This window comes from Athene noctua, chromosome 1 (genome assembly GCF_965140245.1).
Source record: "Athene noctua chromosome 1, bAthNoc1.hap1.1, whole genome shotgun sequence".
NCBI lineage: Eukaryota > Metazoa > Chordata > Aves > Strigiformes > Strigidae > Athene > Athene noctua.
In genome coordinates this window covers 235655579-235683217 of record NC_134037.1, presented here as the reverse complement: position 1 = coordinate 235683217, position 27639 = coordinate 235655579, and the positions used below count along the sequence as shown (strand labels likewise).

Below are 27639 nucleotides of genomic sequence, written 5' to 3'. Positions count from 1 at the left end.
TCTTCTCTGTGTGCTCTTTACTCTTGCTGCATGGTGCTCTTGCAACCTGGTGTTCTCCTCCCTCAAAATATGTTGCTAACACCATATGTTACATTGTCAACAGCAGTTTTAGAAATAATCAGAATTTCAATTAAAAAAAAATCATTATCATCTACTTATCCTCTGGAGAGCACTGAAGTCTTACTTCAATACTCCTCTTAACCACAGATTTAGGTACTAACTTGCTGAAAAGAAAGAAATGCAAAATGTTGGTGTACTCATATACCTTCAGGGATATTCTCCTGGATGTCAACTGTTGTCATTTCTCCTCTCACACACAGTTCACCATAATTTGAGAGCTGTCTTGGTGTCTCAGTCTGCACGTGTGTTCATGCCACAAAACAGATTCACATGATTTGGCATCTTCAAACTGTCTTCACTGTCTTAGCTCAAAAGCTACAGTCTACCTCTGTTTGCCCATCTAGGGGCTAAAATGGCTTAATCACACAAGGACTAATTCTCACAGGAGACCCAATACCCATAAGAGAAACAGTAAGTAATTTTTTTTTATACACTGAAAAGTATTCCTGATCTATGGAAAACAGCTGGCAATTGTCATTCTGTGTCTTTCATAAAAACACAAGAAGACACAGTAATCAGAAACCTTTGACTGGAGAACTGAAGCACAATAGTGAGATGCTGCTAGCAGGATTTGTCCCTGTGAGTTTGGTGATGCTACTGGCATGAATGAGCCTGGGCCATGAGCATAAGACACGGGTCCTTAGGTAACAGCCTATATTGCTGCTAAATTTGATCCAGTGAAGAAATACAGGGAAAGCGCATTAATTATTAATGCTCACTATTACATTAATTTGTTTTATTGTTATTTTATATTGTATGTAGAATTTAAAAAGTCACCTCACTTTTCAGGAGGAGTAGGGAAGGGAAGAGGGCCTGAAATTGAAACACAGAGAGAAGTATTGTAAATGGCTGCAGAGTTCCACTCTAGAAGAGTTAAGCTTGCAAAGGTGCATGTCCTTCCCAATCATAAAATTCTCCTAAAGAAAGATATGGATCGTTGTATTTGGCAAGAACCCAGACACCGATCCTTGGTATTGATATCAGGTTCTGTACAGAGTTGCAATGGGTAGTAATTCAGTAGAACTTCCATCAACAAACAGCAGTAAATCAAAAGCTGTATAGTGTATGCCAGCATTCCAACTGCATCCAACAACATACTGTTCAAAGTCTTTTGATTGGAAGCATTGTATTTTCTTAAAATCTAACTCCTATGTAAAGCCCAGATTCTCAAAAGTATGGTTTTTATAAAAGGGTAGGACATTGCCTTATAAAAACCCAAGAAACACTGTACATTCGAGCAGCTGACGAAGTTGGTCCAACAATGAGCTCCATACCTCACACAATGTACTCTAGTTAACTGAGAGTGTGATTTTATGATGGGCTTAAGACAATTTAAGGCTTCACTACTGGCACTTTTCCCCCTTCTATTCCCAACTAAGTGTTTCCAGTGCTTCTCATGTGTCAGGTCTAGATGCAAGTCGAAACAGCTTGCTGAACAGACTGACAAGAAGCCCTCAGAAAAGGAGTAATCAGGAATGTGCCTTCTGATGGCAGTCAGAAAACTGATCTGGCTAAACCCATTAATTGTCAGGCAGACCTCTTCTTTTAATCAGTTTGTGCTTTTGCACAAACCTTCCTGGCATGACAAAGAGGTGGTAGGAAAACCCAGCTAGAGAAGGCAGAAGCCACAACAAAGCATCTACACTCAAGACACGTCTAAAGAAAATATGGGCTCAAACTCTGAGGTATGGTCAAGCACTGCCATGTTTATGTCTCTGTAGACAACAATATTAGCATTACAGCAAAGGAGCCATCTGGACTTGACAGTAGTGGAAAACTATTCTGAATCTCATAATCCTTTCAGCTGACAGAAGTCTGTGGTTCAAAAGACCTACGCCCAACCAGCTGATGGAAAAGGGAAAGCAGTAATAGAAAGCATGGGTTTTTGTCAGTGCTTCATCCTGATTCCATATGGTGGCAGCCAGGAGTCACCTGGTAAACGTTTCATGAACCTTTGAGAAGTTACAGATACAAGATTTTTTCCTAAACTATTAATCAACAAATACGTGGTACTAGCAAAAACGAGGCAGGCAGTGGGCATCTACTGCTCTAGAATGTGGCATGCACCAATAATCAAATGTCCTAGTTCCCCACAGAGTTGCATAAATAAATTTTATTAATTTCTTTTTAAAAGCTCAAATTAAAGAAAATACACCATGATAGTGTACTGCAGTCATTAAATGAGGAAATTAATTGTTGTCACTGTCAAAACAGCATGCATTTAGTAGAAACTGCTTTAATAGCTTCAGCTTTAACAAGTGTTTCATCATTTGACTCAGTGAGTCAGATGGCTTTTCCATTTTACCACAACAAGTTCATTTGAGTCAGGAGCTGCCATGGGACAGATTTTATTTTTTTTTTTTTTTTAGCTTCCCTCTTTGGGCTTTAACAGTTCAGACAGACTGTCTCAACATTTTCTAAATCATTCTCATCACTGTACCAGCTGAACTTGGAATGTCAAGATTTTTCCTACAGCCCATTGTTCAGGGTAAAAGACACACTAAATAGCTGCCTAGCTCCTTGTGGTTTTCTGGGACAGCAGCAGTAACACTTCCACACAGGGAAATTCAACCCACATCACCTAATAACCTGATTTAACTTTCTCTGAAATCTTTCCCGTAAATTTTTACTAGAATTGTGTGGCACTCCATAGCTCAGTGTCTATCAAATGATTTCCTGCGCTTCTGAATCATGCTTGGTAATGAGAAAGAGGAAATATTTGCTTATGTGGTTTTGGTTATGACTATGTGTGCTTAAAAAGGGCATTAGAAAAAATCCAGATTGTCATTCATACATGAATTATTATTTTTTAATAACTAGCCTAGTTTTTATCTTCCATATCTATATGACAGGAAAAAATCCAGAAAACTATATACAAACCAACCAAAACCAGTTTTGATAGCTCTGGTCCAGTAAACGTTTAGGGTACACTTATGCCCCCTTGATACAGAAATCCCAAGATAGCACTAAGCCAGTAGGAAATAATTTAACTGTGGGACACAACATTGGGTGCATTTTAAATGATCCCAAAGAGTGAAACTCTGGTATTAACAAAGAACAGAGATACATGTGTTATTCCAAGCTAATAAGTACATTTAAACAGGAACTTCAGTCTTTAGGAGGGGAAGGGCATGTTTGTGGTTAATGCCACACGCTTGGCATGCAAAAATCAAATCTAGATTTGATTTCAAGCACAGTTACACATTTGTTTGTGCATGTCCATACACATAACTGGGCCTCATTTATTTTTTATCTTCTCTTTCTGGCTACTGGACATCTCTATTTATGTCTTTAAGGGCAAGTTTCCTCTCTACTCCTTATGATTCTAAATAACCATGTGAAGTAAGACCAACCTCAACATGCTATCTCCCTACTAGAACAGCATTCTAATCTCAACTTCTCAAAAGGTAAAAGAGCAAATAACAGCATTAACTCAATATCAACATCTCCAGCATGGTTTCCAGGCAGTGGTGCTCGGCAGCAATGATAACTCTGTGCCTCCTGAGATAGGTCCATTTGCAGTTCCTGGAAATCAGGATGCATCATCTGTGGGTGCTTGCATGGGGATGAGACTGGGATGCTGGGGGGGCTGGGAAGGGGGATGGTGCTGTGTGATCAGATACCATTCAAAACAGAAAGAAGTTAAAATAATTATGCATCAGAAAGGGAAAATTAGACATTGGAGAGCAACAGGGCCTGCTGATGTTGGTCTGGGCTGATGATTCAAACAGAAATACAGGAAATTCTATTTAAACATAAGAGAAAAATTTTTTACTGTGAGGGTGGTCATCACTGGAAGGGGTTGCCCAGAGAGGCTGTGGGGGTATTCAAACCACGATGGGACATTGCTCTGAGCAACCCACTCTCACTGTGCCTGCTTTCATCAGAGGGCTTGGACTAGACAATCTCCAGAGGTGCCTTCCAACCTCAACTTTCTGTGGTTCAGTACTATACTTTTCTATCCTGTACGCAAGCATTTGTTCCTTCATCACAGTGGAATTTGATGACAAGCAGCTACATAAACATGTTTTGCACAGCCAGAGACCGGTATGTGGCATGTAGCAATGACATTTTCCTTCTTCACACAGCCACAGTGGGAAACAGCATTGCTCTTTACCTCTAGCAGCATAACACAGGCCAGACAAGATACGCAGAAGATGCTCACTGCATTTTCCACAGGAGCTGACACAGATTTCACTACTATATAAAACACCTAAAACTGTAAAATTGACAGATGCTGCAGGCTAAGAGCTCTACATGATTTGGGTCCAATTTCCTCTTCCATTTTTCTTCATACTTTAATTAGTCTTCCTTTTATAATAACACCTTCTGGAAATGCAGCATGATGCTGGCAGGTCCACTGTAAATTGTTTTTACAATTGTATTTAATATAGCTCACTGCCAGCCATTGTAAAAGCATTTCAGTTCTCTATGGAAATAAGAAACAATATACTACAATATATCTTTGTATTGCAGTAAAAGAATATAATTATATCCTTACACTTATTAAATTACACTGTTTGGAGAAATATACTTAGAAGATACCCAGTCCAGCAGTGCCTGGGTCAGAACCAGTTTGAACTAATCTAACTCAAAGTAGGCAACTATATAATGAAATTTTAGCTTTGTGATAGATTTTTAAAAGCCCAAATCAAACTCAGTCCCCTTCCTGCTCCCGGTTAGTTTTCATCACCTTTAACATTTAAGTGAAGGCAGCCAGATTTTGAAATGACACACAAGTAATAGGAAGCCATTTCTCCATATGCTATTGTTACAAGGCCCATATACATTATGCACCTGCATAATACTATAGATCCTTATGCTCCTGTAGCTGCCATTATCTCTGCAACCAGAAACACTACATCCTTTGGTTTTGTCAAAAGCTCCATTAGTGCCTATTTTGACAGATGCCATCTCTCAGTCTCTGGAGTGTTTGGTAACAAAAATTCCTAAGAATTAAAAATGGGAGAACTTCTGGAGACACTGACTTTGCTCTCTTCCATCAAGGATCTAGTGCTCAGCCTGGATTTGACTCTCTCTTTTATTCAGGGATACATTTTCCTCTTCATGTTTCATTCCAACAGCACTTACAATCTAATAACTCAAATAGAGGGAAGAGGAAGATTCTTTCCAGGTAACATCAAGAAGCAGACACCATGGTAGGGGAAAAAAAAAAAAAAAAAGAAAAGGAGAAAAATAGACAAAACACAAAGAGCAAACCAGCATATTATTACATGCACTTGGTATGGAAGTGGTGTGGAAAGGGTAATGTAACTGTGCCTTGGCAAGCTCTGAGCATGGATGGGACACATGGCCTTATGCTGATCTCTCATAACCTACCTGGTGGATTACAATCGGCACCTGAGTAGCTTTTGATGGGTCCTCAGAATGACAGTGCATGCAAATATGTAATTTCTACTTTTAATGAGGCCCTAACCTCACATCTGGCTTCAAAATAAACACAGTTACTCAAAATGAGAGCGGATAAATGCAGCAAAGAAAGCAATTGCAGCTTTAGAAAAACAAAGGTTTACCTCAAATTCAGGAATGCACTATCTTTTGGGCAACGATTTATTTCTTATTTGAATATTGCCACTTGACTACATGCCATTAACTTAACCTAATTGTTGTTAATAAGAATTGCTAAGTGTCTAAAAAGAGACTGGGAATAAATCTGAAAGAAAAGGACATCTATTAGGGTATGAAATTTTTGACAAACACAAGGTTTCAAGGGGCTTTTCATAAACTGTACTGTACATAAACCAGTACTGTAGTGCTAGTGAGTTCCCATTCCCCATGGCCAGATTCAGCACAAAGAGCAAACACCACTCAGGAAATAAAATCTACTATCCAAACTGCCATTAGGGCAGCCAATAGCCAAAGTGCCATTAGGGCAGCCAACACACAGCTCGTGCATGGAGGTAAGATACAGCCTCAGAATCTCACCCTGCCTCTGGAATCAAGAATAAGAAACCTTGGCCTTATGAGCCCTCCATAAAGATTACAAATTTTGCACATGGGGACTCTTGTCACTTGTAGAGAAAACAGAGTCCGAAACCAGCCCAGGGAGCTGATGACACTGACAAAATACTGACCAAATCCCCCCAAAAGATCTGAATTTATATATTAGTGTAAGAATAGAATACCAAACAGAAAAAAAAAAATATTAAAAAGAAACATGCTCAGTAACCCTATATTTGTAAATCTGCTAAAAGAAACTGTCTTGTGCTTAATTTTTAGAACCAGAAAGTCGGTGAAATTTCATGGGTTTGGAAGTATGCACAACATGGAAATAAATTTTTTATATCCTACCTCTCAGGTTTACCATGGAAGAATACAAAAAACCTAAAAACACCCCAGAAGAACTCAGTCATTTTCCAGCTGCTAAACGAATGGCAGGGAAGCCAGGGAAGGTGAATTACCAGTTTTGCAAGTGCAAAGCAGGTGAGTGACAAGCCCTTTACCTCACTGAGAAGCACAACATGAACCACCACATGCTACAGGGTTTCACTATTTGAAATGCTCTAAAATCTGCCACAGACTTGCATCTATGCCCTATGGCATCCCATAGGGCCAGTTTTATGTTTCATTTACCAGCTTAGCTGGAAAGGTACAAATGTGTATCCAGGCAGCTCCCTGCTGATTGCCTAGCTGAAAAATGTCAGGAGGAAAAAAATCATTCACTTCCACAGTTATTTATAAGGCAACCTGCTTAAATTGGCTTCTGAGCTGAACAGGTATGGAATATTTCAAATGTTACAAATCACAAAAGTCTTGCTTCAGAATGCCTGCTTCTGGTTTGATTTTTTTCTGAAGAGCTATTATCATAAATGCAAAGATAATGCAGAGGAGGAAATAAGCAACCTCCATCAAAACTCCCCCTCCCTGGTTAATAATCATCCCTGAAGCACATAGCTCAAAGCAATTTGAAGATAATTAAAATGTTGATGTGCAGAGACTGTTGCTTTATTGTGCTGACCAACACTAATCAATTATTTCTTTGTGATTCCAACTGTCTGTACCCATATGCCACCTATGGTCTTTATACTTCGGTATTATGTACTTTGGACTCTTCTGTGTGTGTGAAACGACTATCACAATTCCCTCTTGTATATGATTAGGGATCCCTAATAGTAACTGAAAAGAGTAATGGAAAAGGTAATTGAAAATATAAGCAAAAAGAAGCTTAATACACTTCCTAGATTAATGAAGAGCACACCAATGGGCAAAACATCCTAATAAAACAAAGCACACATCCTGCTAAAGCAGAAAAAGTGGCTATACATACCAGAATTCAGGAAAAAGAAAGTAATTATTAATTTAGCACTTCTCTTCCTGAAATCACACTGCTGAACCTTTCAAAGCTGTAATACCTCAAACCCCAGCACCCAGCAGACAGGTTTGCATGGCCTATTTACTCTGCTCAATAAGAGAAGGCAAAGCGGCACACAGTCACCCTGACAACAGCCAGAGCCTGCACGGCAGATAGCTGCTGCATTTTCTTGCAGGAATAAACACACTGCAAACTTTGACACTCTTTCCCAAAGTACTTGCTGTACAAACTCACAAATGTTAGATGAATGCTGCCAGTAAAAAGCATTCTTGTGTTACCCAAAGCCGGGACACAAGGGCAAAGAAGAAAAGAACTGAGATGCCGCATAAGACCCAATGTCCAACCCACCCACCAGGCAGAGCTTTGAACTGCTGTAGTAGTACATCGCCCACAATAACTGCTGCCATATGCTTAGGGGGAAAAAAGTCCTAAAAATAACCCATGTACAGAATGATCCTTCCATTGTCATATAGCAGCCAATAAGATTTTATTTCTGACCCGGGAGGGTCTAGGGTTCCTGTATACTTTTGCATTGGTGCTAAGTCCTTCAGTTTGTTCAGCTGCTGTCATCACAACCAGTGATACAGACAGCTGTAGTTAATTCACCTGCTAAATCTTTCTTATGCTTTTCTTGGCATGTCTGTGGAAAACCGCTGTAGAGTGGAGTTCATCCAGAAATTTAGAAGATTATTCATTTATTAAACGCTGAAACTGACGTACCACCAAATAAGACCCCTGTAAAACCAAATTAGCCTGTAATCCTTCTGGTTTAGATAAACTCCACTTCATTAGAACAGGAGCTTCAGATGAAGCAGCTGTAGGTAATAGAGATTCTTTGTTTTTTAATTTACAACAGCTTACTTGGTATTATGTGAGGGCCTAAGAGCATCATCGATTAGACTGCTTTCTGTACTATGAATGACACCACTTGCTCAATCTTTTCCCCAAAGAAATTAAAACGGCCAAATCACCTTTTCTTTCTAATATCTCATCCCCATTAATCTTTTCTTCAAATGCATTATACACCCTCTGCCAGCCTCCAGCATGAAAGCACTTCTATTTTACTGAAATTCTTTTATGTAGTTGTTTTTGTTACTCTTGCACTGTCTGACCAAACTGACCACACAAACCCCACAAGTTAAATACTGCTACTTGTGAAGCTGTATCAATATCATTTTTTCTTGGAAGCAGAAAAGAGAAAGGAGACTGACCCATCTCCTGAACTTTTGTGTCTTTGCTAGAATGATACCTTCTTGTCCTGACAAATTACTGGTGTTGAAAGACAACTGTAATCCCCACACATTCTGGACAGCCGTGGCCAGCAAGACACTGAGGTGACTACAGTTAACGTGACACGCTGTTGCTGCCACACAACCAAAAATTACTCTTACAAACAGCTTATTTAATAAAAACAAAGACTTACAATGTAATTTATTACCTTTATTTGTAAAATGTGCAGAGGTCATGCAAAGTTGGTAAGGGATCAAACCCAAATTTTAAATGAGAAATACTTTACCTACACCTTGTCGTCTTAACTTACTTGCCAAATAAGCACTTCTACTAGGGAAATAATTACGAGTCACCACCCAAAAAGTGGAGGAAGCTGACAGCATATTCCCCAAGTCATAACCCAAAATTGTGAGCTGAGGGAGTGGTGGGGCACACATCTGGTGTAACCAGTCAAATCCAACATGTTTTTACTATCACAGAAAATTTTGCCTGAATTTTGCCTCTCAATCATTTCAAAAATTGTCTGACAGCAGAAATCCAGAAATCTATTTAAACAACAGAATTTAGGGAAAGCCACACTAAATTCTCTCTTTCTCAGACACACACACACACACTGAACAGATGGAGGAAAGACAGCAAGCTCCCTGCTAGTCACATCAGCTCAGGAGCCAGACATTACGAACACTGTCTGATCCAGCTCTTGTTGAAATCAATAAAAGCCCTCTGCTGAAGACCATGGGAGATGGAAAATAACCCTCTCCACGCTTCAGTCAGAATGTGTGAATGAGAAAAAACTGACAGCTTTCTTCCCCTCTGATTTTCATGGTGCTTAAAGATCCAGATTATAAAACACAGTTTGTCATCTGTGAATTTTTGATCTGCTTGCTTGGCATAAATGAAGCTCACGTCTATGTGTGAATCAGGGAGACAGGCATCACCTTGCACTTTGACAAGAGAGAGATACTGGTAGCTGTGCATGAATAAGCATTATTGCATTTCAAAGTGCTGTGGATACAGTATAACTAAAAATGGTGGAGTGGGTAGCTAGAGGACTGAAAAAGTGCTCCTTGTTCCTTAAAAAATTGCCATTTTGCACTGGTGAAAAAGAACGAAAAAATAATCCAGACACCAGGATTCATCTTTTAGCAGTTGGATAACCTGAAATTCAACTGTCTGTCACAAATATATAGGAGACTCTGACACTAGAGCATCTATCATCTTTGAAACCAAATAAATGCTTCACAGAATTTACTCTCACGTGCTTTGTTGGCATCAGGTTACAATAAGCATTCAATTACTCCTGCATTTCCCAGCTCTAATGACATTCATCACTGCAAACTCATTTGGCTGGAGGACGCAGTCCCACTAGCCACACCATGTCTACAGATTTTGTTCTCGTTTTGCCTAGCATTCTTGTGAGCTCCAATATTTATGACTTTACACATCACTTGTATTTTGGTCATAAACATCCAATCTATAATTTTCTATGCTCTTTCTAGACACAGATCCAAGAAGAGGAGGAATGGGGACTTTACTGTGTCAGAGTGAACTCCATCATAACACTAAGTTGATGTTCATAAATACTAGCAACCAGAAAAAAGAAAATATGAGAATTCATTTCAAAAATATTCTCAGTTATACTCACTGCTGGTTGAGGACATACGGCTGTACTCAGACCTGCAAGACAAAGATTTTAGTTAGACCATATTAAAACTAAAAGTGATAATGAAAAATATACCAAATCTAACTCAAATTGCATATTAAGATAGTTTAATTCCCATTAACATTTTTGTGCTAAGATAATAACAGGTTTTGAACATGGCCTCAGAAAAACTGACATCTTGCATGACTTTTGAAAACACCTACACAGAGTGAGTAAAGGAACTAGGTTTTTATGTATGGGCAATTCATGCTACCTAATTTTAGGTGTAAATATTAAAGCTCAGAAGGCTCTCTATAAGGAAAAAATAGGCTGCTTCAAACACAGGTTAGGACCAGAAGTCTACTAGATTTTGACTCTGCTCCTCATCTTCCTCACCTTATGTCCTTTGAATGTTGCTTTGCAGGTTTTTTTTCTTAAGATAATTCTATTCAAATAGCAGAACTTTTATTGTTCTTTGGTCACAACTGGCAGGGAAGACACAAAATGAGTACCAAAATATAAACATTTAGGTGACAAAGTTTTTTGCTTTAGGAAATTCTTTTCCTCTTCAAGACACCTCTCAGTAAAACCATACACCATTGGTTCTACTTCAATGCATACTGGATGTGAGAAAGTCAGAACAGTTAAGTATTTTGAGCAACAGTGCAATTAATTTTGTAGCGGCATATAACCCCAAACTCCTGAAAAACCTATTCTAGGACATTTATGTCCCATATTATGTCCCAACATTATGTCCCATTTATGTCCTAAAGATTCAGAAATACTAAAATAAAACAAATATGCCATCACTGGATATTAAAAAAATAAATAAATAATAATTTCCACTTCTGAGGCCCTACCTATGACTTTTGAGTGTTTGGTTTTGGAGTTCACAGTCACACAGCCTCCACTCCCTCACTCGCTGGGTCCCCAAAACAGACCCCACTCACCAAGCTCTCTGCCACAATGAATGTCTTGCATGTATGCCCTGCAGTGCCCTGAACATAACAGGCTAACTGTTCCGGGAGCTGTAACACAGTTGTTGGATCCAAACCTAAATGCTTGTTTTATATAAATAATTGAAACAAGTCTGCAATACTGCTTTAAATTAAAAAAAACCCACGGGAGCCTTGACTCCTAAGATATTTGTCTGGAAATGGATGCCATCTAAGTATATTCTCAGGGCACCTTCATACTCTAGGCTCTCAGGCATCCGGGGGAATAAAGGACATCAACCCTACATAACTATAGTGGATGCTTTCAATTTTAATATGGATACATCTCTGCAGAAGAAACAAAGTCATCCCCCGCTATTTCATAGTGCCGTGCTTAGCACTCAGTATTCTGCAGATCAGATGCTAACATTGCTGGTTTAGGTGAGAAAGCCCATGAGGAACTACTCTCAACTCTTCTTGCCAATCCTGCTGGATGAGTAAAAGGTGACACTTTCAAAATTTTTCACAATACGCATGAAAAAAAACCCGCAATACCATCAATTACCATGAGGTTATAATAGATTTTTGAAAAAGGTCTGTGCAATGCTGGGGAGAGACTTGCTGATCGGGCTTGCAGCTGTCTTCCTCTTGCTCTCCTCTACTAAATCCTGCACCCCCAGCCGTTGTCACACATGGCAGAGATCACAGGATTAGGTCATTAGTAGCCCCTCTCAGTCGCCCCACATATACCTGCTACATAGCACGACCTACAGGAATAAAACGTTATCCCTCAGCCTGCCTCCCCGGTCCTTGTGTAGCTGGGAAAGGCGGAGGCAGTAAGGCATGAGCAGGGGCGGCCATGTAAACACCACCGGTTCAGCTCTGGGCAGGGCCTAGGGAAGCGATCCCAGGGACTGGCTAAGAAGTGCTGTGTGGGCCATAAAGCTGCATGGTATTTTTGGTAGCAAGTCATGTCGGTATCATTTGGCAACGTGTATATTTGGAAGGGTGTGAAAACTGTGTAACACCGTACTCTTCACAAGCCCAGAGGCAAGCAATATACATCCAGCTGCCTTCAAGCATCCCAAGCAAGGATTCATTTAGTCTGGCTTCTGTTTGAAAACAGCCCGGGGCTGTCCCTCAGTGTATCTGTGTTCAGCAGTTGGCAGCTAATTCAATATGAATCTGCTCTGCTTGTATTTCAGATAGAAGAGAGAAAACATTTTGCCTTTTGCTTACTGCAAGTGGAAGCATCTTTCTATTACTTCACACTGTTATTTTATTATCCCAAAGTGCTGCAGGCACATTATAGGACATGGAGAATTAATGAGTCCTGAACTGAGGAAATGGCAGTCTACGTACAGGCAGGACATGAAAAATGAGACAGGAGGAAAAATAAAAAGATGGGGACTGAGAAAGGAGGAGACAACAGTGTGCTTGGAGACTAATTGCACCGACACATTTTAATAGGCTTAGAATTGTATTGGGGTTTTTTTGTAATTCTAATATGGTTCAAGTTAATATTTAATTCATGTTTGTTGCATAACTGACACACAAAGAATTAAAAAAAAAGGATAATTAAGCTCAAAGGCTTATGTCAACCTCAGATGCTGAAATGAGGCCTGTACCCCCACTAAGCTCCCTCTATAGTCAATAAAAAGTCTGAAGTGTGTCTCCATAGCTGTTGTCTAGAGATGAAGCCTACAGAAACCACAATCCTAATGTAGGACACTCAGCTACATGCCTAAAAGCAAATGGGATGAATATGAGTCTCTCTATGTGCTCTCAGGGCTAGCCTGAATTGCCTTATGTCCTCCCTCTGACTCCTTCCTTTCTTAGTATTTCTTTGTCTTGAATCCTTAAGAACAAAAATAACAGTGTTAGTAAAAGCCTTAATATTTTCAAAACATTAGCACAAACTACTTAGATTCATGACGTGCTGGTAACTGGCTTACAAAGTAATTTTTTTTTCCTTAAAGTCAGCTATTTAGGATACTAAATTCTGTAGTCTCTTAAGTTTTTGAGACTAGTATACACAATGAACATTCCCTTTGACAAGATCACACACCAGAAAAAGTAAGCACTGAAATAAACAACTCCTGGGTCATGTAGACTCTCTGGGCATGAAGCAACTTTTTGCCTTCCCATTCTTTCCATACCTGTTTTAAACACCTTGAATATCAGCTTCCACCAGTTCCCTTGGAAGAGGATTTTCCCATTAGGATAACTCAAGAGTAAAGCACTCATGGGCTTTAATGGTGACTGACTGGGGCCATACTGGGCTCAGAGGTTCCAGGCCAATTACATGGTCTTGCAGCAAGCTATTTCCTCTGATAGATACTACATTATAGATAAAAGGAAAGAGACATTCAGGACAGAAAGTGAACAAATGGAGGACTGTTCCCTTTATAGGCACATAATGAGGAAAAAAATGATCAAAAAGGGTATTGAAGCAGTGGGAGGTACTGAAAAGGAAGGCTCATCGCTCAGTCAAAAGACACATCAGTCTGCAAAGAATTTGTGCTCAATGGTCAGCCCACCAGCAAAGAGGAGCTGTGAAGATGTCAAGAGACATTAAAATAGGAATGTAGAAGCTTGAAATAAATGTTGGACCTCGATTCCCATTAGCACCACTGAAGGATCAGGACTGTGCATTATCACAGCGCAAGACCATCAGGAGCACAAAAGATCCGGAGCAATCAATCCTCTGAGATCAGCACACGCTACTCATTGTTGATTAGTAATACAGAGCCTCAAAATACCCCAAAAAGGGAAATAGCCCACTGAATACCAGTAAGCAGCTGCTAGTGCAACTAGTAGTTACTGAGTACAGTATATAAAAACGCTTTGGGTAAGAAGCACAGCTTTGTTACATTTCTGAATTATACAAGGAATGTAGCTACACCAGCGTTGCACTGTGCTTGGGTTACTTTGGCATGCTGATCAGCTGTGGCACAGCATCACATTAACACAGCTACAGCACTGACATCTACAGTAATAAACAAATACACTCAAGAGAACTGTCTGGGACCAAGGCCAACTGCCATGAAACAGTCTGCACCTGTACCATTAAAACCTCTTGCCTTCCAAAACAGACTGCCAAGTGGTCTGCTGGGAACAGGCCCTGGGCCACAGTAACGTGGTAGAACAAGTCCCTGGCCCACAGTAAAACACACCCAAGAATCACATGGGAGAGAGCTAGATGGCCCTGTCCAAACTGATGCCATCAACGTTCTTAGGTATTCAATAGTATGGACAACTCTGCCGCAGTGCTCAGGGACATCCCCACATGCTGTTTAATGAACTAGCGTGGCTGTAACTAGGGTTTCTGAGCCAGCCATCTCCACAAGGCAGTCTACGGTATAAAACGAACACACATCTCAAGTTATTTTAACACAGTAGTACACCATGATATGCCCAAGGTCTCCATTGCCAGGACTAATCCCCCCCACAAATGAAATAGTGGAAAGTTTACTAGCTCGTCTGCTGTCTGCATCCTTTCTTGCCTAGGACTGATGGAATGGCACCTGCTGGATTCACATTTCCCCTGCCTTCTCTACCCAGAGTTGTTTCAGATTTCACTGTTTCTTATTAAGAGCTGTATTTAACAGCTTCTTTGCCTTCCCACCCCAAGAAATCACTCCATGGGCCACATGGAAGGATTTTCTAGCAGTTAAAGCACAATGTGTGTGTCAGAAGATTTAGGTTTGTAGCTCTGTCTTGGGCTTCTTCTCACCAAATTCCTGTGGGTCAGATTACAATCTGCTTCACTAGTATCAATTCAATGCAAATCTGTTACCTTCATAGTACTTCTACTTGTGTAATCAAGATGACTGCATGGAATAACTCAGAGCCACCTGTCTTTAGTAGAGTGATGAAGTCAGATGATGGATTCCCATCCTTCAGCTCTAACTACGACACTCAGGAGCTTATTACTAACAGTAGTGTTTGAGGCCCCACATGAGACGTCATCATCACCTTCATATAAGGATGAAAGGTTGTTTGTAAACTTCCAAAAAGCATCTGATGCGGCAGGACCACACTGTGCTTTAAGGAGCACATGTGCCTGTGCACCCTGCTCATCACACATTCACAGAGCACACTCCCCAGAGGGACACATCAGAACTCAAGTAGCTTGTACCTACGCATCCAAAGTCAGGGGGAAAGTCACCCTCCCAAGGTCCTGGTGCGTTTAACTAACAACAGAAGAAGCCTAGTTTATGCCAAACGTCTAACCTTCACACAGCTACAGTTAGCTGAGGTGAACCTCGTTGCCTGCTGGGATCTAACTATCACGGGTATCAGCACAGACCTCCTGGCCACTAGAATGTGATTTAAAGTCTATTTCAACCACACTTTCAGTGCCTAGCCCCAGAGACATGCACTAGCAGGTCTGCCTACCCTGAGGTTCAACCAAGCAGCTTCACTCCACCGAGTAAATCTGGTTAGAAATGGTGCCTCAACCCAAATTCCTGACAAATAGCTCAACTTTATATTAATCAAATGTCAAATCAGAGACAAGTTTTCTACCTTGACACATCTGGAATGATGGCTATACAGGAAGTGAAAGTCTCAGGAAAAAAAAAAAAAAGAAACCCCAAGGTAAAAATAGGCCTTAAAATAGCTTTCAGCAGCAGTGATTTGTATTCCTGAGAGTTTATTATAGATGGATGAAATATGTGACAAGAGACTGACATGTCATATTGAAGGACTATCATACAGATGACAAAGTCGTAAGTGTTGAATCCCTTTAAGCTAGAAACATGTGTCATGAAAGCAACCTCTCACCCCAATAAACTATTCAACTATTCATTTGATAATTTAAGCAATCCATTCTGACTGAGGACACGCATGAATTACAATACTCTTAATACTTTTATCTTTAAGTGGGATACACCCTCTTTTTTATAGGCTGCCTCGCCTCGTATTAACAATTGTATTTTCTGCTTTAGAGTCTCACATATTTTACAGAACTGCAACACATAAGGAATATTTTATCTGTCTAACAGATAAGTTAACAGAGGCTCAAATAATTTGTCATTTCACCAGGATCACACATGCAGCTAGTGAGAGCCACAAGGATAACCACCAAGCAAGGATAGCAGAGTCAAAAACTTAACATAATCTCTGCAAAAGTATCTGAAGGGATAGAACCATAGGAGAAAATGAAAGGAGGGAACAACCCCCCTGAATAATAACTGCAACCAAACAGTAATAGCTATTGCTAAATATATGTTAAAAATAGCTGCTGTGTGTGACAGTGTCCTAATCTTCAAACATCTTTTATCTGTTTTGTAATAGTTTCTCTACATATTGTTGAACTGTTCCTTTGCAGTTGACTGTTACCAAAGAAATAGTATAATTTTCCTTCTTCCTAAAATACGTCAAATACTTAATTGTCTACTAATTAATTCAGCTGGCATCATCAATATTTAGGTTGCAAACTTACACAGTAAAAAACCCCCTGTACTTCAATAATATCTCCCCACTTTCTCTAAAAAGATTAATAAATTATTTGAAATATGTGGAAAAGTTGCAAATTCAAATAGTTTCAGTTAAAAGTTATAACTTCTCAAAACTTTAAATGACTTCTAAGTGAGGAAGAAGAAAACTAAGGGTTTAGACAAACTTTGATACTATTAATAAGCTAATAATTAAAGTGTGAACCCTTTAAGACATGGGCTTTTACGGATGTTTAAGGGAACAAGTGAAGTTCTGCTTCGAATTATCACATATATTGAAATCTTCATTAATGTCAGCTATCTCACTGAAGTGTTATGCTCAGTTAGGGCATATACGTTTGATAAATAGGTGAGAGCATTCCTATAGATGTAAAGTTAGAACACAGCTAACATGACCAGATAAAAGTTTAGGAATAAAAAATTTAAGACTTTAGGTCCAAGACACTACTTGTTTTCTACAGTCACGATGCGTCACTTGGGATATCAGTCATGAATACAAAAAATTCAGCTGATACTTTGCCCTTGACATCAGTGGTAGCAAGACTCTGTCTCATTGCTTCAAAGTTACATGCCTAACAACTTCTAAAATTGTCTTAGTTTGTAATTTTGGGTATTTTATCCCCCAAAACTCTGCTATTTAGAGTAATGATAGTGAAATAACAGCATTTGCATGGCTTGTAAAACCAAGAAAATTTGAAAGTGAACATTTCTACAACTCACTTTAAGTAGCTTAGTATTAATATTTCTAGCTTTTTTATGGTTTGTTTTTCTTTACAATTTATCTACAGTTCTTTAAACACACATTTCTTCTCTCTTCCATTTCCTTCTTTCACTTGTTTTGCCCTCTGTTTGCCTTCTAATCAAAGACCAAAGAAAGACCATTTTCTTTTTCCTAAAATGTTAGGTTTTATAGGACAAAACCACTACTAATATTATTACCAGATAAAGGTCTCTGTTTCCCATACTTTTGGGCTAAAAGGTATCAGTAGCAGATGAAATAAGGTTTTTATACAAAAAAAGCCCCAAAATACATTTCCCAAGAAGATAGAATTCGTATGGGCAAAGCCTCTCAGACCAAGGATGGCCAAACTCTTTCAAATCTCATTAATAAATAGCCAGTATAAACTAATTGGATTCTATGTTCTACTCCCTTTATTTAGGTACTTGACAACACCAGCTCAAGCCATTCTTATTGGATTCGGGAACTCAAAATACACTATTTCTGTTCGACAGCCTCTTTGCCAACCCTATTTATGAAGTAAATGCAGTTAAGAGGAACATATTTTCCAACAGATTAGGAAAATTAAGGCTTCAAACTGTAACTGACCTTGCGTGTAGCAGAGTTTTGCTTGCTCTTGTAGCTGGAAGCCACATCAAAACCTTAAGGAACATATGCCCCGTAGACTGCTTGATGTATTTGGTTAGCTGCTATAAGCAGCTTCAGTGGTACAGGCTCTGTATAAGAGCTCACACATCATTACATACGATCATCAAGATGACAAGGGCTTGCAGTGCCTGGATTTACTACACTCACTATCCACTATTGTTCCCCGAGTAACAGAAAGGGACCACTTGATGTAAAACTGGTACTGAATTACTCTGACAGTTGTCTCTCCTTATACTTCCAGAGGATGATGGCTGAACTTCAAAATAGTTAATTATTTTTTTCTTTTTTTTAATATTGAGTAATTGGACAGAAAGGAAAACATTTCAATTTAGCAGTAGCTGTGACGGGACTGAAACAAAGCAAAAAGTAGATCTTCTGGTAAGAGAGAAAAGCAAGTGCTGTGAACAGTTGGTTTGGTGAGAAAACTGAAATATAAACATTGTGAAAGAGACATACGAAACATGTTTCTCAGACTAAAATAGATGCTAAACAGAACTAGAAATAATAATTGAAATGCAGAGACCCATTGCTTTTCAAAATAAATTTCAGTGCAAAGCACTGCAGTTATTAATTACCATATGTCATTGTTTAAATTCTCAGACTCTTCCGCTAACCTACACTTTCCAGTGTCAAGCCTGGGACAGGGATGCTTCATAATATCATCAGCTCTAGTACCTCATCAACACGAGAAACAAGCAGCTGTCATGATGATCTCTGAGGTCTAAAGGCTAATGTCACCAGCTGGGTCATATCCTTCCAAGTCCTCCTCCCAAGGGAACACAGGTTTTTCTATTCCAGATAAACACAGCAAATTAAGAGTGACGTGACCTATCAAGGATTTTTTGAGCTTTGAACCTACCATGAATCTACCGGTTATTCTATTTACCTTTTACACACGTTCCCCAAAGGTGAACTAAAATCCTGTTGTTTCAGTGTCTGGAAAGGACGCTTGGATTTTTTCCTTTAAGCTCATGTCACATAAAATATTTTAAAACTTCCACTGTTAGGTGTGCCTACAATACAAAGTGATGGGAAAAGTCCTTAACTCTCAGATGACAGAAGAGATTACAAATTTGTTTTGAATTAATAGCTTGATGTATGAAAAAGATTATGACATTCCATTTCCACCTTTTTAAAAAAAAAATTGTAATATTGCTACTTCAATTTTGATGCCATGCACCTGACACCACTTTGCAAAGAAGAATTAGCTTTACACTTTTGCAACAGCCAGACCAGAGATCAAAGGAGATAAACCAGACAAGGAGCTGGGAGAAAAACAATTGGGAAAGAAAGGAGGAGGAGAATGAAGATCTAGGGAGGAACAGTGTTAAACAAGAGTGGGCAACCTCCTTTTGTCCTTCTGGAGCCAGAGAAGGAGCTAAGGCTCACAGCTGTTCTCAACCAAATGACACAGCAGTAGCATGTAGGATGGGCTGGGGGGCACCTCCCTCTCTCTCCCACAGAGGTGGGCTGAGGGTAGGAGCAGAATGGGGGATCCTATGGATCCTCCTTGCAGCTCCATGATCTTAGAAGTCATCCAACAAATACAGCATACGTCTAGCAGTGGGGTCATGAAGTCAGGAAAAAAAGTAATTCCTGTTGACTCTGATATGACATTTACAGGGTGGACAACTACCAAGCAAAGTCCTCAGCGCTTTATAGTTCAGCGTGATGAGTATCGACAACAGCAAACCAATTTCAGGGTGCCTACAAGTCTAACCTGCTTTTGTGGGTGGCTCTCTGATGGTCCTTCTGAGGAGTCAGCTCTGTCTCCCTGATGTGGTCCCGTCGTCACTGCCACAAGGACAGCATGGGCGGCTGGGCACGCTTCCAGACTCTCCTCAACACAGGTTAACCTGGGATACAGGGATGGTGCGGCACCAAGCCCTGACCAGTGTGTCTACAGCCCATAAAGCTTAGCGCTGGGCCCCTCCGCTGAGGCAGCACAACGTGCTCTGGAGCTTAAACTTAGAGGCCACGGCCACGACCTCTTAGTATCTTCCGCCCCGTGTGTAGAAGGAGGACGATGGGGACTTCTCCCCTACTCGGTCGAGGGAGAGGGGCGAACTCCCCGGGTCTTCCCAAGCACGGCGATGCCCCGCGGCCGGAGCGCTCCGCGTCTCCCCGGGGGATCACTCAGGCCCCCGCCAGCCCCGGGGCGGGAGGAGGAAAGGGAACACGGCGCCGCGCGGGTGCTGCCCGGGGCGCGTCCCGCCAGTCGGAGTGGGGCTCAGCCCAGGACACGAAGCCGCTCCCGCCACCCCGGCCCCGCCGCCGCCGGGACGCGCTCGGTGGCGGCCACCGGCAACAAGTGCAGCCCGCCGGCCCGGGAGGGAGCTTCCCGGCGCTCCGCCGCCACGGCCCGGCCCGGGGGGGAAGGTAAGAGCCCTCCTCCCGTCGCCAGCCACTCACTCACCCGCCCGTCTCGGCTCCCGAGTCCACGCAGTCGTCCTCGCCGCCGGGCTGCTTCTCCATGGCGGCGGCGGCTCGGCGCCCGCCCTCCCGCGGGGGGGCGGCGGCTGCCGCGACCTGCCCCTGCCGCTGCCGCTGCCGCCGCTCCGCCGTGTGCGAGAAGCAGCGGCTGCCGCCGCCCGGCCCGGCCCGGCCCGCCTGCCCGGGGGTCGAAGCCGCTCCTCCGGCCCGGCCTCCCCCTCCCCGCCCGCGGCGGGCGCCGGGCCCCCCTTCGCCTCTCCCGCCTGCCGCGGGGACCCCGCTTGGAGGGGAAGGGGACAGCCTGCCTCGTCTGCTCCCTTCCAAAACCCTTCGTCCCGCAGAGAAAACCTTTCATCCGCGCCTGCCGACAGGCCACCGTGCCTAAAGGGGCTCCTATTTTAGAAACTACTTCGGCACCTTCATTGTATCACTTTTGTTTTTCCAGTTGGAAGAAGGGCTGAAAGGTGCAGCGCCCCATATCCAGTGAAAGTTCAGAGAGCCTTGTTGGATGGACGTCCTTACTAGCCATCTGGTTTCGGAGTATCCGCTGTTAAAAGCCTTTTATTTGAAATCTTTCGCTGTACTGAGCTTTCTCCAGTCTCCCTTAGTGCTGCCTGGCATGTGCTCATTACATCGAATACAATCACTTTGAAATTACACACAGAACTGGGCAGGGGATGGTTTTCCAACCCTGTGAGAATTTCTGTAATGATGACAAAAAATGATGTGAGGCAAAAGGAGCATTTTGAATGCTGCCTGTGAAGAAATGCTGATGTAGGAAAACCTACCGGTAGCAGGGCAGTCACATTCAATAACGTGAGAGTGCAGGGAAAATTTGAGCTCCTGTATTATGTGCATGTCATGCATGCCTGACTGTTTCTCCATCACTTAAAATAAATACAAATATTCACCCATGTAGGTGTGAACCAAGATCTCACTCAGCCAAAAAAAAGTCTTGGCTTAATTCACTTGCCATTCAGACTGTAGCAGATTACAAGAGGAGGGGCAGAACTGATCTGTTAGCTTGTGTCTCCAAGCTGCAAGACCAGCACTCATAGAATCATGGAATGGTTTGGTCTGGAAGTGACTTTAATAGTCATATAGTTCCAACCCCCCTGCCATGGGCAGGGACACCTTCCACTAGACCAGGTTGCTCAAAGCCCCGTCCAGCCTGGCCTTGAACACTGCCAAGGAGGGGACAGCCACAGCTTCTCTAGGAAACCAGTTCCAGTGCCTCACCACCTTCACAGTGAAGAATTTCTTCCTTTTATCTAATCTGAATCTACCCTCTTTCAGTTTAAAGCAGTTACCCCTTGTCCTATCACTACACTCCCTGATAAAGAGTCCTTCCCCATCTTTCCTGTAGCCCCCCCTTAAGTACTGGAAGGCTGCTGTAAGGTCTCCTTGGAGCCTTCTCCAGGCTGAACAACCGCAGTGCTCTCAGCCTCACGTCTCTTCTGAATCAGGTTTAAGCACAAAACTGGGAGGTGGTGTTCTGTGTTTCCCACAATCCAGATATTGTGGGACAATTCAAAAAAATAAATCTATCCCAGAACTGGGAAATCTCTTCCATTAATGTTTTGTGTCAGCTTTGATGAATTGCAACTTTCTCTTAAAAAATCTGTAATGACTACCATATTTCTATCAGTTGCAGGAGATGGCCACATGCAGAAAGTGATCATAAATGAAAAATAGTTGTTTTTTGTTTAAAAGATTATTTTCTTCTACCTTTTACTTTTTGTGCCTTACAAGAAAGAAAAAAAATAGCAAAAATCTAAACATTTGAGACATAAAATGGACCAGAATATAAAAATAGACTTCACAAGACAATCTTACATTGATATAAGAAGTGCTACACTCGTTTAATTTGCCACCAGTGTTTTTTTAAGCTATGTGTATATTGCATGGCATTGATGTCCTTCATTTTAAGACACATTCATGCTTGCCAATGTCTATCAAGCTGTACATAATAGGACAAATTAACGGTAACATCTAACATTGTTTAACAGGCTCACACTGGATGTTGTTTATGCCATTGTTGTCTCTAATAGCGTATGGTCCTGCTTCTCTAAAATAATCTGGTTGTGGGTAGGACCATTGTGAAATCAAGTGAAAGGAGAACATCTTGGGAAGAACTGTCAAGGTGTTGTTAGTGGGCACCAAACCCATAACTGCTTGTTATGAAACCGGTGAATTCCCATTGCTCTAACATGGAGAGGCACTGGGCTCATGTACAGTCCTGCAACCTCCCAGCATCACAGGTCAGGCCACTGTGTGTCTCCAGTGATCTTTGGAAGAAACTTTTGGTCTCTACTATTCATCAAGAGTTAGGAAAAAATCATTATACAGGAAAGTTGGTATCTAATCTGTTTTGAATATTTGTCTATGTTGGCATAAACATTCCCATAAATGTAAGACTTTAGGTATGGAATAATCCCCTTTCATTACAATCCCTCTTCCATCTTTCCCTCAGCAAGTTGCTAAAAGCTAGTTTGGACAAAATGGTATATAAAGAGCTCATACAGAACAGTCCTGTACAGGTACCTACATAGGAGTTCAGGACATATGGAAACAAACTCTTCTATCCTTTGTGACTGGTAAACTGCCATCCAAACCAATTTACTCACAGAATTAAATGCATACAATTTCTTTTAGGACTAGGACCAAAATTCTGTGCACGGCTGTGAAAGTAACCATGGCATGAGCTGGTTCTCAGCTTGCTAATATCTGAATCATCATATCCAGGTAAGAGGCATTAACGTGTTTTCAGGCAGTGTGTCATTAAGAGATTCGTTTAAGGCTAGAGAGAGGCAAAACTGAGACACCAATTCAGTATATCTTGATTCCCAGCTTGGGTCTCTGTTTTGGGTAAATATTCTCCATCAACTGCAATGGTCATGGAGGACCCTGAGTCCCCACAAAGGAGGTATCAACAGTCTGTGTTACTAGGACTGGACAAACCTTGCTGTCTCTCTGATTCTTAGTCTACACACATGCATTTATTTAGTTACTGCAACTGTGCTTAAAAGCAGGTCACTTCCATTTGCTTTTAAGTGGGATTTCAAAATGAAATAAATTGACTCTAGCCACTGTTGAGTGGATTTAAGATGTAACCAAACCTCCTTAAATATTTAGAAATAGATTTAGTTAAATTGATACATTTCTATATGTAAAATTTTAGGTGGCCAGCTAATAGATCTTTTCCATCTCTGACTTTTATTATTCTAGTTAGTTATGTTTAAACACTGGCATATGAGAGGGACTGGAATAGATTTTATGCTGCATTTAAGATTAATTTATTCCATCTGTCCCGGGGAGGGAAAAAAGAAACATTTGAAGGAAATATATAATTAAGATAGTAAGTAACGCTACCACAAACTCTAGGCTCTCTTATTTATATATTTGCCTCATTTAACTCTGTTTTGTTCTGTTCTTTCACATAATTATGGTGAAAAGGAGACTCCTCTGCTTTAAATTTCAAGCATTTCAGAGATTTTAATGAATGAGGTATTAAGTCCTGGCCTTTACTTAGATTTTCTGTTATCTGTGCTTAACATTAGCTCCTCTGTAGGGTTTATTCAAAAAAGAAGTTAAGTTTTAATTACTTTCTTATACTCTGAGGCTGTGATATCAGTTTAAAAATAAGGATAACAGTGAAAATATTCCTAGGTTAAATTTCCTCCAATTTCAAGCCTTTCATTACACAGCATTTAATAGCAGTGGTCAGAAAAACTCAGACACAAAAGTATCAGGAGACATCTTCAAAGATAAGAAAAGTAAAGCACTCTGTTGTCAAAACCAAACACTGAAGACATGAACTGAATGCTCGTTCTGCAGAAAGTTCCTTCTAGTTGCCTAGGGTCAGATCTAAAATAGGACTTAAGGTACTTGAAAGAGGATGTAAAGCAAATTTTTATGACTGTGTTCAAATCTGTTACCATGGTAAGTCCTACATGGTGACTGATCAGGAGATGTCTCCTTTCCAAAGGAAACTGTCAGTGTGCCTGGTGCTGTATGTCCAGACAGTACAAGATTAACTATTTTAGCTTGTATCCAGTTGCTATAACCACTGCCCTTGCAGAAGCAAATGCAGGCAGCAGAACCTCCTCCTTATCCCTCACGGAATGGTCTTAGTTTCCGAGAACATGGTATGGGTGAGCGATAGCCTCGAGCTGAAGGAGGGCAAAGTGGAAAGCTGAAAGATGAACTGCATCAGATCGTACATGTGCAAAAACAGAAGAGGCAAAACCATTGATTTCCTTGATGAATCCACACCTGGATTCAAATTTCAATCTCTTTTCTGCTCCCTGAATTCTGCCTGCTGGGATATCATCTTTCCTGCACCAGTCGTGAGAAAGGAGCATAAGCAGAAGAGTATGAGTCTGGTTCTCCAGCCCAAAGAGAAGTGAGCAAAAAGAAGTGGCTGTTTTATTCATTGCCCCGTGTGAATGTCCTACTGATTCTAGAATCACTTACAGAATGGTTCTAGCTTCTCCCCTATATTTCTTTCTATACAGTGGCAGAGCTTCACTTCAGAGTAGGGAGAGAGGAGGAAAAATATGTCCCTTTTGATGTAACTGAAATTCTGGTGATAAGGGTGCTCTGCTGGGGAAAAAACCACTCAATTCTGGGTTGGGTTTTTTTTTTTTTTTTCATGCAGCATTTTGGATGTCTCCCTTTTTCTGTGCAATTCCAAAAGAAAAGGGGACAGATGCCACTGCAGTTCCTTCTGACATTATGCTATAAATTAGAGAGTCCTCCTAGTTTTGGGGAGACAGACCAAGAAACTAGCTTAGCAGAGGATTCAGTATTGTAGATGAAGAAATTGAAAAGATGTTAAAAGATGGATTTTTCATTCCCAACTAAAACTTTTCAAAATGGACTATAACCATGCTGTCTCCATCCTATACTACCTGACTCTGGAGACAGAATCTCTCCCCTAATAAGGGGTTCTGGATTCCATTCCTGGCACTTTCCATCCCACTCTAGGTGTTGCAGTGATGAACTTCTCAGTTTACAGGGTCTGGCATTTATAGAAAAGGTTTTCTCCTTTAGTGGTCCCAGTGGAAATTAGCACTCTGCAGGTCAAGACTTTGTTAACATTCACTACCGGACTTAAGACATTGGGCTGTGGATTAAAAAAAAAAATTGGAGACAATTGCAGTTTTGGAAGGAGGAGGAGAGTTATGGCTTGGCATGTGGTTCAGTCTTCATGCTAGGTCAGCCTTAAAAGGCTGACTTTCAGACTGGTAAATGTTGCCAAAATATTTGTGGCAGTTTCTCACATAGACTGTTGGGTTGTTGTTTTTTTTTAAGGGTTATGATGAGGTCAGTTTCATTTGTGGTAGGTCTCAAGCCAGACACCTAACCTCCTAAAATGCTACAATTTTGAGGTAAAATACAACTATGCAATAAAAAGCTGTTTCTTCAAAGCACTGAGGCAAGGGTTTTCAGTGGGGTTTAACAGAGTTTGGTTCCCAGGTCCTGCTCTTTTAAGTTTCATTTGAAAACCCTAGCGCGCACACTTCTACCAAAGTTCATGGTACAGTGCAGCAAATATGTATTTTATAAGCAAATTGCTCTTTTTTACTTGACTTCTAGTATATTAAAATTTTTATTGAAAACTTCTAGCACTCAGTAACAACTGCTGTAAAAACTTGAGTATTTGGAGTCCCTTTCTGTATCATCCTGAAGCCCAGAACTCAATGGGAGTACAAGGGGGACTGAAGCTGCACCCCATCTCTGTGCAGGCATCTGGTTGGAGGCTTGACTAAGCTGAACTATGGAAAGCCCTTTTCAAGGAAAGTAAAGTCGAGGTGACTCTGTATCATGGACTTTAAGGAATTAATCTTGCCCTCACATTGCAAGTGATCCCATTCAGCCAGATCTTTTCAGTGGATGTTATCAGTGGGTTTGCTGCATCTTAGTACCAGGATCAGTACCCAGGCTTGGACTTTAGTGCAGTGGCTCTGTGCCAAACAATAACCCAGGCTCTGTGAGTGGACTGATCTCTACTGACATCCTAGATAAAATAAGAGGTGAGCCTTTGCTCCAAACCTTGTTTCAGCCCTCACTGGTATGAGGGAACCTAGAAGATCTTAGCACCAGTTTGGACAGCACTGAATGTGGAAAGCCTGGTGAACAAGGGCTACATGCAACAGTTATGTGAAGGGATGCGGTGGTCATGCGGGTAAATTCCCCTTTTTCTGATGATCAGCTGCTGGTGTTACACTGCACCTCTCCTTTGGTGTCCTGCAAGAGAGAGTGTACAAGCACAATCCAAACAAGGCCATCTGGGACTCCACTGGGACTGGAGAGGTGCTTTCAAGACATCAGTGGTTGGATATAGACCTACAAATTTGCACATATTTCCAGGTATTCTTAGCCTGCGTGGCCAGAGGCTGCTCTAATCTGTGCTGGCTGATGGATGGATGGCCGATGGTCTTCTGTGGACTTGCTGACTTGGGGAAGCAATGCGTGAGCCAGAGTGTGTGTTAGGTGATGCTCAAATGTTTGCTTGGTTTCTTCCTTGATGGAAGCATGTATTGGCACAGTGGAAATGTTTCAGTTGTCATGTTTAAAAGAGTGCTAACAAGTGTCATGTGGTGCCCCATGTGTGATAAGTTTACTAGAAAAGCAGACAACAGACTTGGTGTCACTTTTACGATGTCAGTGAGACAGTTCTGGCTTCTGGTGAGTATCCTGAGCCCTTCACATATACTCAGTGAATGATCATCATATTCACAAAAGCACTCCTATGCTAGTAACCATGACAACTCCTATTAAATGAAGTTTTTCATGAAATAGTGTACTTTACAAGACAGAGGAAACACATTTTCAAGGACCAATCCTGTACCCACTGGTATTCAAAGAGGAAGGATTAAACCCCTATGGCAGCAGCAGTAAATATTATAGCAGCTTTTATGTGTAGACTCTTCTGAAGGGGAAAATGGTCTTCAACTTTTTTCCTTTGCAGCTGGTCATGACAGTAAAACTTTTTACTCTGGCAAACAGTTACATTTAAAACACTGTTGGATCTCCAAGGGAGATTTTATTTCTTAATCGTTCTACCATATTTTTAAAAACCCAGTTTTGAA

At 41.1% G+C, this 27639-nt stretch overlaps 1 protein-coding gene across 3 annotated transcripts in view; it reads right to left on the bottom strand.

The window, feature by feature from the left end:
* FAM124A (family with sequence similarity 124 member A) overlaps positions 1-27639 on the bottom strand; it is a 55306-nt gene that overhangs the window by 24456 nt on the left and 3211 nt on the right. Inside the window, exons 1-2 of one of the 3 annotated variants that reach the window (XM_074931675.1) lie at positions 20526-20643; positions 10329-10360 (exon numbers count right to left, since the gene is read on the bottom strand). In XM_074931675.1, the coding sequence (XP_074787776.1) occupies positions 10329-10360; positions 20526-20584 (91 nt within the window). In that variant the 5' untranslated portion in view covers positions 20585-20643. Of the gene's footprint in view, positions 1-10328; positions 10361-19829; positions 19922-20525; positions 20644-27639 lie in introns of those variants that run through there. The other 2 variants (XM_074931690.1, XM_074931685.1) reach the window with 2 other exon arrangements.